The following is a 19,462-nucleotide window of genomic DNA, read 5'->3' as shown; positions in this document are numbered from 1 at the left end:
GAAACATCTTTATGTTCAGTCTTGTTTCCTAATGATATAGGAATGTCAACAAACTTAAGGTCCTGACTTACCTCAGTAGAATAGGTGTTGTGAATGGCTCAGGGAAGGTTTGGGTTGTTGTTTGATGGCCGGTGATGGGTTGGTTTTGTTTTGTGAGCCCCTCAGAAATGACCAAGATCACCATTTGGGAGACCATTTTCCAAAGGTGCCTCAGAGAGAACTGGCAATATCTTTCTCCCTAGATCTTCATAGAGTTAGATTTTTGGGCCCCACCTGACTCCCAGACTCAGAGTACCGGTATCTCTGGGCTGGACCTGGGATCTGCCATTTTCCCAAGTGCCTCTCTAGCTTCTCAGGAACACTGAACTGTAACAACGACCTGATATTTTCTAGAAAGCTTTGTTCATAGGTTCTGCTGACCCCTGTCACAAATTGTCTCCTTAGCTTCCCCAGTGAGGACATTGGAAAACCTACTCCACTAAAAGTGCTTTGGTCAAGACATGAAGGGCCTCCATACTGGCAACTGCCATTGTTAACTTGGAGGTCTCCCTTACTTGATCATTGATTGTACTTGACGCTCCCTTCTTCCTGAAACACTGTTCTGAAATTCTAGTCTCTTTTTCCTCCCTCACTGGCTTCTCCTTAATTTATTGGCTTGTTCTCCTCCTCCCAACCTTTAGTTACCGGATCCTTTTCTCTTCAGTGTTATTCCTTCATCAGAGAATCTCACTTTAGTGTCATGGCTCCAGATACTATTCATACCCACTATGGAATCCCAAATTTCTGGCTCCCAGACCTCTGTCTGAAGACGAATGTCCTCATAACAACATTCCTCTCCCATATTCAGTAGACTTCTCAAACTTATTGCCCAAAGGAGAACAATTTATTCGACACCCTTACACAAACATGCTCCTTCCATAGTCTTCTGTCAGTAAATGGAACATTATCCAACTGCTTAGGCAAAAAGCCAAATACTACCTTTGATTACTTACTTTTTCTTTATTCTTACATTTAAACCAGCAGTAAATTCTGTCACCTTGATCTTCAAAAATACATTTGAATCCAACACTTGATGACTTGCCCTAAGATATCCCTAGTCCAAGTGACCGTCCTCTCCTGCCAGAAGCCTCCAGCTGGTCTCCTGGCTTCTGCTCCTGCTGTTGTACACACACACTCCCATTTTACCTTTAACAGTAGCAGAGGGATCATTTCGAAACTTCACTGAGATGGTTTCATGCCTCAGCTCAAACTCCCCTGAGATTGCTCCTTAGTTCACCGAGAGCAAAAGATAAAAGTTCTTACCAGGACGGTGAGACCCTTACAATCTGGCTCTTTTCCATATCCCAGGTGTGGGCTGTTCCTGGAACTTGCTAGCACACGTCTGCCTCAAAGTCTTTGTATTTGTTCTTCTTTCAGCCTCTGAAGAGACTCCCAAGATAGCTGTCTAGGTTAGTTTCCTCATTTCCCTGAGGTCTTTGCTCAAATGTTGTCTCTCCTCCATCAGTTCACATTCACCTGAGCCCTCTGCTTCAGCTCCTTTTTTTCCCTCTTCTCTATTTTGCCACATAAAACTTAATTTCATTTAATTATTTTGTCTGTCTTCTAGACAAAAATGTAACTTTCATGAAGGTGGAGACTTTTGTCTATACAGTTCATGGCTGAATTCCCTGACATAAAAGAGTGCCTGAACATAAACTGCCACTCAAAAATATTCACTGAATAATTGAATTTGGCATTATTTACACTGATCTTTTTAATTGTTTTAAGAGGACAGTGAATAGTAATAGGGCTATGCAATAAATAAATCCCTTCAATAGTTAGATAATAATTCTCAAAGAGTGGTCTCCTGACCAATAGTATCAGAATCACCTGGGAGCCTGTTAGAGCTGCAGATGCTCCAGCCCCATTCCACACACACCAAATCAGAAGCTTTGGGGTTGGGCCCAACAATTTGGTTTAGCCAGCCCAGGTGATTCAGATGATTCAGATGAACAAATGAGAACTACTGATGCTGAGTAAATAAATGTGTTATGCTACCCCAGGTGATGCTTCAATCCAGCTTGAGTGCGCTAGTCTCTTAAAATACCTTGAGGCTCTAACTGGGGGTGACATTGGTGCCAACTTACCCCTTGGCATGTATTTGCAAGTGCTGTACTAAGTGTTCAGATTACAAAGAGTTTATATCTTGGCCTTTCTAGGAAAAGCAAAAAGCAAAGAGTCTGGCTTTTCCAACTTTGGAGGAGTAGTAGGAGATAAAATTAGAACATAACTGTCCAGATTTTGAAGGGAACCAATAGTAGACTCAGGGGGCTCTGTTACACTATAGCGAGTGGAATGGCATTCTGTGATCCAATACTTGAGTGAAAAGTACATGTGAAAAGTACAATATATTGATGCAATGGATCCATCAGTCAATTCTGTGTTTTGATGTGGTACCAGGTTTTGGAGTAGTCCTACAAGCTTTTGTGGCTGAACTCTTCTGCCTAAAGTAGCTAGTGACCTAACTGAGGCTTTCCACTTACACAAGGCTCTCTCAGTGTCTCTTCATCAAAGGAATAATCAAGGTTGAAATGAGGACTCTATATCACTTATATATTTGTATGTGTGTGTGTGTGTGTGTGTATGTACACAATTTGCTGCCATGTGGACAAATGATGTTACTGACTTAGAGAACTTTAGGAGAAATAGAATTACACTTCGCCCTCAGTGGGTTGGGGGAACTAAAAATAAAGTGAGTTACTTTTACTACCTAAGTGACTTCCTTCATCTAACCAATATATACTGATTTCCCAAACTGCCATTAAAAGCCATATATAAAAAAAATAGCATAGACACCTTAGAAATACAATTATCACATCTTTTTTTCCACTTAAAACCAAATACAGTCCTTATGTCTTCTTCTCAAAGAATACATAGGTAATAGCATCTTCATCAAATTTGATAAAATTAAAAGATATGTGTTTGGATTCATTCCATTTATGAGAAGACAGTGCTGAATATGAGATGGCAATTTAATTTCTGCCCTTGGCCTTGTTGAACCTGGGCAGGTCCACTGCTTTGAAGAGTTGTGGCACATCCAAAGGGACCTGTTTGTTAAATAGCAAGATACAGAGGATTAGACATCAAGAGGATGACCTAGCATGGAGGGAAATATTTGGGAGTCTCTGGATTTTTGGTGATTGTGGAAGCCCTGGTAGTCTACTGAATTTTCCAGTAGAAAGTGAAAGAAGCTTTAGGATAAAAGCTTATTCTTGATACATAAAGAACTGGAAGAAGGAAGGAAAAAGACAAAGATTTCAGAGCAGTAGAAGGAGACAGGAAACCCTTTCAGAGAACACCAGGGAGGGATAGAATATGATTTAAAATGTCAAGTGCTACAGGAACCGATCATAAGGAATAATACCCTGCGATTCCACCAGCGGTGGGTCACTCGTGGCTCTAACAGAGCACTCCACTGAAGAGTTTGCACTGGAAGCGGAAGTAAGGTTGAGTTGTTTGACGAGTGAATGAGGAGGAATTAGAGATTGGCTAACGGAGAGAAAATGGCAGTGAGATCAATCCATTAAAGTTGGTATTCCGGAATTGATTTGTGTTTAACATTTAAAAATATCTAATTGGAAGAATTTATGTTGGCAGAGATGCCAGTCAAATATGAGGGAACTTTCCATCTATTGCTGTGTAATTCCCAAAGTTGGTATGTTGGAGCTTTCTACAATCACTGTGCAGGTGTATCTTTTTATTAGGGTGACAAATCATTTTTGAGGGCAGTGTCATTTATTATAGTTGTTAGTCATTTTCTAATTGTGGAAATCCCTGTATCTCATGCTGGTTGTGTTGATTTGAACATCTGGCCTCCTGTTGTGTGCTACATTGCCCAAAGGTGACCTGGGAATCCTACATTAGTGGTGACAAGAGTGTTGACACAATTTTACAAACTCTGCCCTAAATTACACTGATTATAACATCAAGATTATTTGGAGGGATTTGGGATCTCTGCAAGCTTTGATTTTAGTATTATATTTTAAACTCCACTTAAAACTAATGATACATCAGATCCTCTCATCATTAGAATTGATTTATAATGGGTCTTGCTCAGAATTGACCTAGATCAGACAGTAGGAGGTTCACATTAAGTGGGCTTATGCCACACAGATATGCAACGTTAGGTGTATCTATAAACCTCTAATCACTTTAAATGTTTCATACTAATTGCCCTGAAACATGTGCATTAAAGAAATGAAAGGCAAATTTCCTGAAATACATCTCCAAAATGATTCTAATTTGCATAAGTTTTAGCCAAGAAACAGATGTCTTTTTAGTGCTATACCTTTGTAAAACTTTTAAGCATATTATACAAATACGTCTTGCTGTAACTTGGTGTTCCTCCCTAATCCTAACTTGGGTGAATTGCTTTTAGCAGAACACTGACAAGGGCGAGTAATAATAATAATAATAAAGGCATTATTGTTTCAAACACCAGCTTAGCTTTAGAATAACAAACAATTGCATTGTGATATTTTAGATCTTGCTTTCTAAAATTTAATTATAATAAAATCTTTGTGGATATTATTTTCTGGGGTTGTGTGCCATCACTTTTAAAATTTGTATAGTGAGCATATAGTAAACCAGAAAGAGAAGTATACAAAAGAAATTTAACCCATAATACTATCATATACTATGCTTTCTTCTCTTCCAATCTTTTGTGTATGTTTTCAAAATTGTGGTTAAAAAGGATTATGCAGTTTTAAATCCTATGCCTTTCACCTAATATTATACTGTTTTCCATTTTATTATATATTCTTTACAAATTGAAGGAATTATATAATTCTTCAAATGGACAAAGTGTGCTTTATCTTTATTATTTCCACATTTTTGGAAGCTAAGATATATCCAGTTTTTTCATGATGTCATAAATAATATTTGAACATAATTTGTTTTAATTTGATTATTTACTCAGGATGATTCCTAGACATGAAGTTTCTGGATCAAAGGTGCACTGATGTTTTCATTTTCATGATCTATTATCAAATTGCTTTCCCCAACTGTTAAACATGTAGACAAAATATACCCTGGTACTTAAGCTTTTCTGATTATCAAGTGTAGAACAATAATTTTGTTCCTATGTACAAAGAGACTTTTATGTGAACTTGCTGTCCTCTTTCTCATTCCCCTCCATTTGTCCACGACTAAGATATATAATGTATTCTCTACATCTTACTTCTGGGACTTTAATTTTATATTTATATTCTTAGACATAAAGTCCATTTAAATTCCTTTGAATGTTTTATATTATGAATTCCTTATGCATCACTTGGGTATAGAATGTATATATATATGCGCATATGTATACATATACATGTTTGGTATATATCCATCTCTTCGGTATTTGGCATATATATATATATGTATATATACACACACCCTTAAGAAAGCTCAAGATATATATACACATGTTATCAATTAAATTAGGTGCTTTATTTTCTGAATTCATAAATACCTGAGAATATCTTTCTGCTGCTTTGTTCTAGAACAGCTACTTGATGGGTGATATTTATGGATTAAAACTCAAAGGTCTATGTACCTTATTTCAGGGGACATTGCGGGTTGCTGGAAGCTATGAAACAGCCTTTCTTAAATCTTTGGTCAGAAACCTGTTTGTTGGCTTGGATGCTTTCAGTCCCCCCTACATCCACTATTTTTCTTTAGCTCTTATGCAAGTGGATGTGTGGATAGTTTGTGGAAAAACTCTACCTGGAATGTGAGGTGATGAGCCTTTCTGATGTGCATATTCAAGTGGTTTTTTTTTTTTCCTCTCTGCTCTGGAATATTTCTTTAATTATCTCTTCAATCATTATTTCCACTCCAAATCTTGTGGAATACTCAAGAGCCGTAATTGTTAGACAAACCTACATTTTCTGATCCAGTATCCATTGTGTCTCTCTTCTCATCTTTATCTTTTACTTAATTTACTTAGATTATGTTTGTCCTCCACAGGACTGTGTATGTGTTTTCATTGTAACTTCTACTTTTGTATCTAAGGTGGGTTTTTTCATAAGGAAAATGAGTAGAATAGAATGTCGACCAAGTTAATTACTTTGAATAAAGTCTTTGTGGTGAGTGGCGTGGGAAGTACATACTGGGCAAAGCAATGCTTGGGAAACTGACAGTCTTCACAGGTAAGTTGTGTCTCACCCGGTGAATGTTGACACCATGGATAGTGGGGAGATGTGTGTATGTTCTTCTCTAGTCACAGCAGTTTCAGTCCTCACTAAGTGATTCCTACTAAAGAAAGGGCAGAAGGGTTAGTGAGTATTTAAGTGCCTGGCCTGAATTGTTTCTAGATGAGATACTTGAGAAGTAGACTTCATTCATGTGACCAGTTCCTTGCCAGTATACCAAAATCCATTGTCTGCTCTTTGTAAGGTACCAATCCATGGTGGGAAGAGTCATCCCATAATAAAAATCACAATGGGGATCAACAAGTTTCAGTTTTGCTTTTGCAGTGTGTATTTCCTTGAAATTCTTAGCTCACCCAGCTGTCTTTTTATTTAATTTTATTACTTCGGATTATCCTGTTTTATAAAAAATTAATTGGGCTATCAGGGCGCCTGGGTGTCTCAGTTGGTTGAGCGTCTAATTCTTGGTTTCGGCTCAGGTCATGATCTCACATGAGATTGAGCACTATGGGGGGCTCCATGCTCAGTGCGGAATCTTAAGATTCTCCCTTTGCCCCTCCCCCCACTCTTGTGCACATGCTCTCTCTCTCTATAATAAATAAAATCTAAAAAAAAAAAAAATTAAATTGGCTATCTTTTCATCTTTTCATCTCCCTCCCCTTTTTTTTCCTTAAAGCTTTCTGCACATGTTCCCAAGTGTCCATGCCTATCTCGATACTACTGAACATGTTGAGGTTTTTCTATAATGCTTTCATGTTTTTTCTTAATCATTTTCAGAGTGACACCCTATCTCTGGACTGGGGGTGATGTTCTGCATCTCTTATCCTTTCATGCTTCGTCTTGGGTTTTATGTTGTATGTTTTCAGTGTACCTATTCTGAAGTGATCCATCCAAATCTGGGTTAGCCAATAGACAGTGTACATTCTACGTCCTGTCCAGCTGCATTTATTTATTTATTTATTTATTTATTTATTTATTTATTTATTTATAAATATTTTATTTATTTGAGAGAGAGAGAGAGAGCTGGGGTGGGGAGGGGCAGAGGAAGAAGGAGAAGCAGGCTCCCCACGGAGCAGGGAGTCCAACGTGGGGCCCAATCCCAGGACCCTGAGATCATGACCTGAGCTGAAGGCAGAGGCTTAACCACTTGAGCCACCCTGACAGCCCTCCATCTGCATTCATAGAAAAATTTTGTCTAAGCACTCCCAAATATCCAGTGTCTTCAGCCAGTTAGAGGAGCTGTGTTTTAGTGAGGTGGGATCTTGCCTTGCCTTTCTTTCTGCCTGTGCCTTTGATACTGGAGACCCTGTTCCAGTAGCATCCAGTATGTGCTTTATCCCCAAGCTCTTGCTGTAGGTGCAGTGGCTACATCGTTGCACTTGATAACACTGCAACCTCACTGCCCTCACCATCCATTGTTTCCTTGGGGTTAATCTCCAAATGGATGGATACAAGTGGTTCCCAGTGGCATGATCCTATTTCATTCTTATAAAATGAGCGATTTCTTACTAGTTAACTAAATTTTCCAATTCAGGGAACAGAAACGATAAATGTGTAATGATGTTACCTAAGTTCTTTTAGCCAGAGTAAAAATGAATTCATTAAACAGAAGTACATGGAAGCATCATATTTTTTTTTTTAAATTCATTTCAGTTAGCCGTGTGTGTGTGTGTTTGGGAGAGATAAGGGGGTATAAGCAATACCAAAAAGTACTCAAGTAAAATATATTGGATGTTAGAAGGGAGAATGCTATGGAGAAAAATAAAGCTCGAAAGGAGGGAAAATTCATAATTCTAGCTTCCCATTATTACATGGATTAAGACCTCATAGTTATCGCTAGAATTAGTTTTATGCAAAAATGGGCAGAGCTACTTTATTGTTTAATTTTAATAGTATGTTTTGTTACTGTTACCACTATTGTTATTTTGGTTAAGTGTTCTAGGCAAAAGCAATAACATACAAAGACAGTGGGGATGAGAAGGCCAGCAGGGTGTGTTTAGGAAGAACATACACAGAGTGCTTCTGGACTGGATTCATAGCAGGACTCAAATTCTGACTCTGCCACTTCCTTGCTATATGACACTGGAAAGTCCGTTCCCTCACTTTCAACGTGGAGATAATAATAGTATCTACCTTACGGGTAGATATTGAAATTAAATGAGAAAATATTGTGAAAGTGCTTATTAGCACAATGCCTGACACAATAAAGTTTTGTGTAAGTTTTAGTTAAGATGAAAGTAATAGGTCAGGAAGCCTTAACATGAGTTGAATTTTTCTGGTGGTGACTGCTATCTTCTGAACAAGATTTGACTTCTTCATTTCACCTTAGCAACAACACACTCTAGTATTCATGCAGGTAATGGTTTCCTGGTTTAACCCAGGAATATCCTACCCAGACACTATGGAGCGCTCCCACCTAACTTGTCTCAGTACCAGGGAGCAGTTAGTGGGAATCTTTTTTTTTTTTTCTTTCCTTTTTCTTTTTTTTCAAGATTTTATTTATTTATTTGAGAGCGAGAGAATGAGAGAGAGCACCTGAGAGGGGGGAGGGTCAGAGGGAGAAGCAGACTCCCTGCTCAGCAGGGAGCCTGATGTGGGACTCGATCCCGGGACTCCAGGATCATGACCTGAGCCGAAGGCAGTCACTTAACCAACTGAGCCACCCAGGCGCCCAGTGGGAATCTTGATATTATTCTTTTTTTGTCTCATTTTAAAATTTCATTTTTAAAAATTTCATTTAAGAAATTCATTTTCTTTTTTTCATTTAAAAAATTTTTAATTTTAATTTTAATTTCAGTATAGTTAACATACAGTGTTATATTAGTTTCAGGCATACAATATAGTGATTCAACAGTTCTATACATTACTTAGTGCTTATCATGATAAGTGTACTCTTAATTCCCTTCACCTATTTCACCCATCCCCCCCACCCACCTTCCCTCTGGTAACCAGCAGTGTGTTCTCTATGCTAAAGAGTTTTCTGATTTGTCTCTCTTTTTCTTTTTTCATTTGTTTTCTTTCTTAAATTTCGCATATGAATGAAATCATATGGCATTTGTATCTCTATCACTGACTTATTTTGCTTAGCATTGTACCCTTTAGATCCATCCATGTTGTTGCAAATGGCAAGATTTCATTCTTTTTAATGGCTGAGTAATATTCCATCACACACACACACACACACACACACACACCACCTCTTCCTTTTTTTTTTTTTTTAAAGATTTTATTTATTTATTTAACAGAGAGAGAGAGAGAGACAGCGAGAGAAGGAACACAAGCAGGGGGAGTGGGAGAAGGAGAAGCAGGCTTCCCGCCCAGCAGGGAGCCCAATGCGGGGCTCGATCCCAGGACCCTGGGATCATGACCTGAGCCGAAGGCAGACGCTTAACGACTGAGCCACCCAGGCGCCCCACACCACCTCTTCTTTATCCATTCATTTATCCATTGACATTTGGGCTGCTTCCATAACTTGGCTATTATAAATAATGCTACAGTAAACATAGCGGTGCATATATCTTTTCAAAATAGTGTTTTCATAGTCGTTGGGTAAATACCCAGTAGTGTGATTACTGGATCATAGGGTAATCCTATTTTTAATTTTTTGAAGAACCTCCATACAGTTTTCCACAGTGGCTGCACAGTTTGCATTCCCACCAACGGTGCAAGTGGGTTCTTTTTTCCACATCCTCACCAACACTAGTTTCTTGCGTAGTTGATTTTAGCCATTCTGACTGGTGTGAGGTGATATCCCAATTGTGGTTTTGATTTGCATTTCCCTGAGGATGAATGATGTTGGCACCCTTTCATGTGTCTATTGGCCATCTGGATGTGGGTGAAGTTACTTTAAATAGAAGCACCCAGTATTGTTACTTGAAAAAGCTTACAAATCCTAATTCAGTGACACCTATATTTAATGGTTGAAAATCTGTTCTGTTACTATTCATCTCTAACTTCCTATTCTAATGTTCAGCAACCATAATCTTAGAAGCAAATGCTTAAAACTCTTTTTTTTTAAAAGATTTTTATTTATTTATTTATTTATTTGACAGAGAGAGAGACAGCAAGAGGCGGAACACAAGCAGGGGGAGAGGGGGAGGGAGAAGCAGGCTTCCCGCCGAGCAGGGAGCCCGATGCGGGGCTCGATCCCAGGACCCTGGGATCATGACCTGAGCTGGAGGCAGATGGTTAACGGCTGAGCCACCCAGGCGCCCCACAAATGCTTAAAACTCTTGATATTGGGTAAGATTAGAGAAAATGGATATTACCTTCATGTTGTGAAGTAATTTGGCTGTGAGAAGAGGTGAGTGTCATTATGACAAAGGCCCTGCTTACTGCTTGGCAGACACTATAATACATGCTTACTTAAACTATTAAATTCTTATAACACCTCTGTAAATTGACTGTTAATTCTCTTTCTGAAGATGAAGGAAATAAGGCTTAGAGAGATTAAACGATTTTACCTAGGGAACAGAGCTAGTAAGTACCCAAACCAGGATTTGAACCTAAATCTTGATCCGAAGATCCTATCTATAGTCTTCATACCTTTCAGCTTCATCCGCTGGCTTGAGCTAAGAAGAGTGAGCAAAATAACAAATCCATTGGTTTTAGTCGAAACCGTTTTCCAGAGCTTGTTCATGATTTGGCCCTGCTTAGCTCACCAGCTGTATTTTAGACTCCACACTCCAGTCGCTCTGCACCTAGCCCCACTGGATTCCTTTCTGTTCCTCAAGCACCGCATATTGGGGTCTTTGCAGATGTTTCCTTTCCCTCATCCCTCTTTTCCCTATATGCTTACCTCCTTTTTCTCTTCCAAGTCTTAGCTTAATATCATTTGCCTGGAGTCGCCATCCAACCACTTTATGTAAGGGAGGTGCCCCTTCCTCATTTAGATTCTCTCATCCCCAGTGTGTTTCCTTCATAGCATATCAGCGCTCAGGAGCCAATGTGTTCCTTTGTCATGTCTTCCTCTGAGGACTATAAGCTCTTTGAGAGCAGGAACTTCTGCCCTCTTGGTTATTACTCTATGAAGCAAATTTAGAATAGCATTTGGAGTATAATACATTTTGAAAAACAATTGAATAAAGAATGGATGAATGACTTTGAGATTTATGTATTTGTTTCTAATTGGAAACAGTGTTTAAAACATGTTGATGGATGTATTTGAAAAGTAATGTCTTTGATAACTTTGAGTGTCCTAAATCTTCTTTAAATCTTGATCAGGATACTAATAGCATAGATACAAACTATTATAACTTCCTGCATTAACAGATTTCTGCCTTGGTTTTCATATGCCTAATGGTCTCATTTAAATAATTAACCTGAAGAAGAATATTATTTAATAAGAATAAAACTCTTTAGCTAACTATCTACAACGAAGTTATACTGTTAGAGAATAGCAGTTTTAGCTAGGTAAAGATGTGCGCTGTCTAGCCTAACTGAAATATTGTAGAAAGTATAAAGGCTAAATGGGTAGATCCAGGTCCAGAAACTCAGGAAAGGGATTTTTCCATAATATCAGGTCAATTCTTACTCTGTAGTTTCCACTCTCCCCATTATAAGACATTTAAGAGCAGTAGATTATAAACAGCACTTAATCAAAACAAATCTATTTCAGAAAGAATCAGTATTAATCAAAGTTCTCAGTTTATCTCAAATCCATAAGAAGCAGGGGTGCCTGGGTGGCTCAGTTGTTAAGCGTCTGCCTTCGGCTCAGGTCATGATCCCAGGGTCCTGGGATCGAGTCCTGTGTCGGGCTTCCTGCTCAGCGGGAAGCCTGCTTCTCCCTCCCCCACTCTGCCTGCTGTGTTCCCTCTCTCACTATGTCTCTCTCTGTCAAATAAATAAATAAAATCTTAAAAAAAAAATCCATAAGAAACAAAACAGTAACTTTCATGGGCACCTTGACATAGAAATCATTGTACACTAGTCCATCTATGGCAGATGTACTATAGACACAAAGGACTGCAGGCTAGATGTTCGAATAGAAAGTGAAAGAAGTATCAGGTTCAAGAAGAAATCAATCACCAAAAATTTATTTTGCTCCATAGTTAGCAACTGAAACTATTGCATATGAGCCTCACACTCAGAAATCACTAATTTTAAAAAAATCATATTTAATAACCTATGGACTTCTATAAATCTGTGTTACAAAGGCATTCCTTATGTTTCAGAAATGTCTCTTAGAAATACAGTTTGATTGACAAAAATTTACACATTTAAAAAAATATACCTTGCTTTCATATCTTCCTAGAAGCCAGGTTTTTATCTAAGAGACAAAAACCAAAAACTGACAAACAGCAACAACAACAAAAAACCCAAAACCCCAAAACAAATTAGACTATGTTTTTATATAAGGAGATAAAGGGGAATGGACATGTTTCATCCATGTAAACAATAAGCCCAAAGAATATATCAAGCATTCTATGTAGTTCAAAAGTAGCATTTTTACTCGTAAGTAATTATCATAAGACCAGTGTAATCAAACTTGTCTTGTCTCCTTTATTCTTATTTTTCTAAGGTCAACAGCAACATTGGCTTACTTATTTTTTTTAAAGATTTAGTTATTTATTTTGAGAGAGAGAGCTCACAGTGTGGAGGGTGGGGGGCAGGCAGAGGGAGAGAGAGAATCCTCAAGCAGAGTCCCTGCTGAGCACAGAGGCCTACGTGGGGTTTGATCCCAGGACCCTGAGATCATGACCTGAGCCAAAATCAAGAGTCAGACACTTAACTGACTGAGCCACCCAGGTGCCCTTGGCTTGCTTATTTTTAGATGGTAGAATATATGGGCCACAGTGTAGATGACTATGGAATTTAGCTTTCTTGTGAATAAGAGGATTTTTATGCTGACTCTATATAATTCCAATTCTCTGTTTATAGAATGATCCAAGGATATAGAGAAAATATTTATCTCCAAGGAACTCTGCATATAAGTTACAGATGCATTGACTCCTAGAACTGAGAGGGACCAGGGATTATCCTGTCAAAAGTCTTTCCTAAAAAGATAGATAGTCCGAATTCTGGTGACTATTGTAATGAGGCTTTATTTGTCTTTGTGTGTCTGCATGTGCAGGAATACATGGACTCCAATAAATACATTGAGCATCTTCTAACTCAGCTCGAGGAGCAACACAGAAGTCTATGGAGGTGAGTGTAATCCATGCCTATAACCCAGAGCAGCCTTGATAGCTTTCATGTTGATCACAGAGGCAGGGAGTTGGCAAAGTGTCTCTTCTTACACTTGGTGTCAAAAGCACCTTTGGAAGCAAAAGTCACCAGAGGCTCCTTAGAGAATTGTATTCCCTTAATCAAAGTGAAGCAGCAGTGCCAGAAGTTGTCCTTGAGTTAAGGACCTGCTCAGAGCTGGGAGAATGGTGGAAATCATGACATTTTGTCAAGGTCAAGAAATTAATTTGTCAAAGGCCACATAACAAACTTATGTTGTGGGAACTAGAATTCAAATTTCTCTGACCCTTGCCTGCTTAAAGATTAAGTTTTTTCTGTGATTGAAAAGTTGAATACAGCTGCTTAAAATGTCTGCTTCTCTTCATATTAAAGGAGAATATTTTAAGAATGGTGTTCTGTAGGCCTCTCATGTTTAGTTTTTCGTTCTATGTCCTGGGTTCTGATGCTCGGTGAAGAAAGGTATGGGAGAACATTGGTGCAGGTAAACTGGAAAAGGCATATTCTCAAATTTCTTGTTCCCTGGGCCTCTTGGGAATTGAGGCTGATCAAAATGATTGTGTTGTTATTTTCTAGATCTTTAGGGTCCATGTGATCATGTTCTGCATAGGTGCTCCTATGGGATCTGCTATTCCTTTTCCTAAATTACTATAGCTCATGTTATCTGGAATAAACATGCTAAATATGCTAGGGCTTAATTACATTATGGCTCATGTTGTACCAGAATTGTTTAATGTAATTAGCTTTGTCTCCCAAGGGTCAGTAAGCCCCTGAAGTCCTTTATTTCTTACCTCTTGGCAGCATGGAGGAGAGTGCTCTCTCTGTACACAGAGATGGTGGGTAAAGATTTGCTAACCCTGTGGCTTTCTTGCCCAACCTCATTTAAATGTATCACCATTGGTCTCTGTACCAGGCTATGTTGCCCCTTCTTCAGGCATCTTATAACAAATCCTAATAACCTTGAAATTTGTCTTCTCTGAAGGATTGTAGTTCTTAGTCAAAGTGCCTAATAATTCTGTTTGTTCTGTCCTTCATATTAGTTTCCCTGCTAAAGAACAGATCTGTGCTTACAGTAATAGACCCTCTATTTCTCTGCATGGAATAAGTAGGATACAACAAATGTATATAATTTTTAAATCTGCTTGCTGCTAACAGACATATATGTTAATTTTATATACCTCTATGTGATACCGTTAGATGTGTTTTTGAGACCTATAAATGGTGTCGATAAAGTTTTCTTTTGTTAACCAGTGTATTGTATTAACAAAACCAGCAACAATGTATTTACAGTTATGTATCTTTCAGATTAGATTTCCCATAGATCTCCTCCAAGGTGCAAAAGGTTATTTAAATGAAATGTAACATTTACTTCCAACTATTTATATAGGATATTTGTTTTTCCCTATCTTTTAAAAGAAAAAATATACACAAAAGAGGATGAATACCATCTGATGAAAAAAATTAGAGTTTAATTTGGTCAGTAAGTGTGTCTTCTATACATCATTGGGGAGGAATAGAGTTTCGCGGGTCTTTGAACCAAAAAACCTGCATGGAAAACGATGTTCTCCTCCTTTGATAAGATAGCTAATAAAAACCTTTTGGTCTTCTTGGATTGGATTAAATGAAAATCCAATTTCAGGCATAGACTTAACCTAACATAAAGTAAGAGCTCAGAATTTTGTGTGCTATCACTTCTATTTTCCTTCAGAAATAGAAATATTGCTGCTGAAGTAGCAAAGCTTTATACATAGTGGCAGAGGATCTAATAAAAAAGCTTCATTTGAGAATGAAGCGGGGGAAATCGGAGGGGTAGACGAACCATGAGAGACGATGGACTCTGAAAAACAAACAGGGTTCTAGAGGGGAGGGGGGTGGGAGGATGGGTTAGCCTGGTGGTGGGTATTGAGGAGGGCACGTTCTGCATGGAGCACTGGGTGTTATGCACAAACAATGAATCATGGAACACTTCATCTAAAACTAATGATGTAATGTATGGGGATTAACATAAGAATAAAAAAGCTTCATTTGAATAACAATAAAGGGCGATAATGACATTTGAATAGTCAGAATAACTACCAGGGAGAAGATGGAAATGGGTAGTATTGAAAAGAAAATGAAAACCAGTAATAGCAGATTTATATACTATTTATTGAATCATGAAATTATCCTTGATTATATTTTATAAACAGATCTTGACTGACTTGAAGTGATAGGCTTTCTGATGGTTAGTACAATATCATAACTGCAATTCTAGCCAAATTGTTTTTGGGTGAAGGCTGTGTCAGTGAGCATACAGTGAGCAGTGTGGGGAAATTCTTTCCAGTTATGATTAAATTTTTAAAATACTTTCTTGAGTTAGGGTACAATCTATGATGTGCAGAGGATCATAGGAATAGCATGTCACATATTCAAGCACAATTGGATTGTCTGAAGTTAAACAAATGTCCCCATAAGTCAGTATAAATGTTTTTTCTGATTTGTATTATGCCTTTGATTTATAGTTGCTACAGTTTTCATGGAGTGGGCTATTATCATTGCTGCTGATCTTTACTGATGGCCTTCCATTTATATTTCAACCTACATGTAACTTAGACAACTTAGACACGTTGATTTATGGCCACGTTGTTTGAGGATTGATCACAAGCGTGATAGACACATGGCATACTATTGCTACTTGCTTAATGATGAGAGAATAGGACCAACTGAAGATTTGTTACAAGATTGGATACAAAAAAATAAGTCTTTCCTTATTTTCATGGAGGCGGCTACTAGTCTTTAATAAGTTGTAGTTGTTTCTTATAGCATAAACATCTGCTGTGACACAAATATATTGTCCTAATTATACTCTCAGAATAACTGGTTATTTTGGTGCCCTGTTTAGTATTCTACTGAAATAGACCTATAACCTTTCTCTGGTTTTCAGATTGCAAAGGAATTTGAAGTTCAAATATAGCTGTCTAGCAATGAGCAGTCATTTAGCTCAAAAGACTTTTTGACACCAACAGAAAACTCTCATGTAAATTCATCTGTGTAGGTAGAGTCAGAATCTAAAACCTAGAGTAGGACTTGAGCATAAGTCTGGATGGGCCTACTTTGCTCAGCATCTCCCTGCTTGATGACAAAAAATAAACATCCCCAGGGACAGCTAGTTTACTAGTAGATGTTGAAATGGGAGGCTAAATTTCTCTATGTTCATTTGTTTTATTTTTTTATTTTTTAAATATTTTATTTATTTATTTGACAGAGAGAGACACAGCGAGAGAGGGAACACAAGTAGAGGGGGTGGGAGAGGGAGAAGCAGGTTTCCCGCCGAGCAGGGAGCCCAATGCGGGGCTCGATCCCAGGACCCTGGGATCATGACCTGAGCCGAAGGCAGATGCTTAATGACTGAGCCACCCAGGCGCCCCTGTTCATTTGTTTTAATGTGGAACATTAAGAATAGGAGAAAAAGGTTCTTTTACACCTAATGCTTTTTATATCATCTGCTACCATTTCTGATTTGGCTAAATATATCTGACTGACAAGAAAAATCATAAGAAAACAACTGCAGAAAAAAACTTTCTTCTAACATTTGACAGAAATCTTTATCCATTCGCAGCTTCAGATTAAGAGTTTAGAACAAACACAAACAGTTGGAAGATACACGTTGAATTCATGAATATTTATGGTGTTAATGACTCTTTCATGTCACATGTGAAGTTAAGTGTGAAAAATGGAAGCGGCATAATACTATAGAAATGGAAAGAGGTCTGCGAGTTTTGGAGCCTTGGACTCTTGGCCTGGCCTCCCCAAACTGGCCATGGGGATATCATCTCTGGAATGAGTTTCCTTTTCTGTAAAAAGAGGCTATAAGTAAAGCTAGTATTTAAGATTACTGAACACTAAGATTATTTGAAACCCATGATGGTTAAAATAATACATTTCTGTAACATGTGCAAATACATGTTTAATCTTATTTTGCTCTAATTATGCAGCTGGATCATTTTGTAGTATTTAATACCTATATCATAGAAAGCTTCCAAGAACATAAGTAGAAACCAGTAAAATAGCAGAAATACCTAATGGCTTGCTGATAACTCAGCCAGACAATATCAAAGTGTTCATTTCAGATTTTCATAGCTCAAATTGGAGACAGTGTTATCGATAGGCTGTACATAAAGAATAAGGTTTACATGGCCAAAATTAAATGACAAGATCTGGTGAATACAAAGTGCCAACTACTAGCCTACAGATCCCAGATCGGAGTCCTATTTGAAGAAGCTGTATGTAGGCTAGGGATTCTCAGTCAAGGCACTATTGATATTTGGGGCCAGACCATTCTTGACCTTGGGGGGGTGGGAGTAATGTTTTCCTGTGCATTTATAAGTTGTCTAACCACATACCAGTACCAAACCCCCTGTTGGGACAACCAAAAACGTCTCCAGACATTTTCCACATGTTCTCTAGAAGTCAGAATTCTCTTTCCTCCTTGTTGAGGACCAGTGGTCTAAATGATCTATGAGCATTTTCTTAAGCACATTTCAAGGAAAATGAATACCCTGGGTAGCTGTTACAGATTTTTAAAATGAGTCACTCTGTGGTCAAATTTGAGATATACTAGGTGAACCCAAGTTTTAAAATGTTTGAATTCTAGAACTTCACAAAGCCATTTAAATGGCTAACATGTGCTATGAATATCAAATGGATATAAAATAGAACTTCTTCTTCTTAAAAAAATCCTATCTTTCTTGCAGCATCTATTCTGACTAAAGTTCCAAGAAACGTATTTTGGAAAATAGTGATCTATCTAGTTCAATAACAAAATATACAAAAACATGGTTGTAACTATTTCTTCCCTCTTCCTTTAATTCACTGGTACTGGGATGGGTACTATAATTAAAGATCAGCTAATAGTGTGAGGAATCCAGGTTGTTAGTAGAAGGGGAATGCAAATATAGGAAAAGACAATTCTAGTTCATCACCATTTTCCTGAGGGGCAGCCCAAGCCTCAATACCAAATTCCAAGAATCTAAACAACTATTGATTACAAGCTATGTTGGCCCTAGTAAAGCTTTTAACTTCTGCTTCCTCAAGGGGACAAGTGATGGTTTCCTACATCATCAGGGGGAGTAAGATATCTAATTTAAAACCATGTATAGGTCCCTGGCTGATATAAAAGTCCCTAAGGCCTACCCCTTCCAACAATAAAATTATAATTTTAGTGTATCCAAACTTCAAAAACATTGTATTTAAGTATAGTTGACATACAATGTTACTAGTCTCAGGTATACAGCATAGTGATTCAACAAATCTATACATTTGCAAAATGCTCACCACAGGTAAGTATAGTTACTACTGGTCACCATACAACATTATTACAATGTTAATGACTATAATCCCTATGCTGTGTTTACATACCATGACTAATTTATTTTATAAATGAAGTTTGTACCTCTTGATCCCTTTAACCTTTTCACCCATCTCCCATCCCCTCTGACCACCACCATTTTGTTCTCTGTAGGAGTCTGTTTCTATTTTGTTTGTTTCATTTTTTAGATTCTACACATAAGTAAAATCATATGGTATTCATTTTTCTCTGACTTCTCAGTTAGCATACTACCCTCTAGGTCCACCCATGTTGGAGCACATGGCAAGATTTCATTATTTTTTGTGGCTGAGTAATATTTCAGAGTGTATCTGTGTGTGTGGATGTGTATGTATGTGTCTGTGTAAAATCATATATTATTTATCAGTGGACACTTAGGGTGCTTCCTTATCTTGGCTATTGTAAATCATGCTGCAATAAACATAGGGGTGCATGCATCTTTTTAAATTAGTGTTTTTGTTTTCTTTGGGTAAATGAAATTCTACTATCCAGTAGTAGAATTACTGGATCGTATGGTATTTCTATTTTCAATTTTTTGAAGAACCTCTATACTGCTTTCCAGTGTTTGCACCAATTTACATTCCTACCAGCAGTTCACGAGGGGTCCCTTTTCCCTACATTTTCACCAAAACTTGTTATTTCCTTTTGATTTTAGCCATTCTGACAGGTATGAGGTGATATCTCATTATGGTTTTAATTTGCATTTCCCTGATGATGAGTGATGTTGAGCATCTTCTCA

At 37.8% G+C, this 19,462-nt stretch overlaps 1 protein-coding gene across 1 annotated transcript in view; it reads left to right on the top strand.

Annotated features, from left to right (window-relative positions):
* The window catches only part of NCKAP5 (NCK associated protein 5), an 824,899-nt gene that overhangs the window by 201,953 nt on the left and 603,484 nt on the right, over positions 1-19,462 (top strand). Inside the window, exon 3 of the mRNA XM_045868505.3 lies at positions 13,249-13,322. Coding sequence (XP_045724461.3) covers positions 13,249-13,322 — 74 coding nt within the window. The remainder of the gene's footprint in view (positions 1-13,248; positions 13,323-19,462) is intronic.

This window comes from Mirounga angustirostris, unplaced genomic scaffold (genome assembly GCF_029215605.1).
Source record: "Mirounga angustirostris isolate CCGP_5_RB_7025 unplaced genomic scaffold, mMirAng1.0.hap1 SCAF_3, whole genome shotgun sequence".
NCBI lineage: Eukaryota > Metazoa > Chordata > Mammalia > Carnivora > Phocidae > Mirounga > Mirounga angustirostris.
The sequence above is the reverse complement of the archived record's forward strand: the minus strand, read 5'-3'. Positions and strand labels throughout refer to the sequence as shown.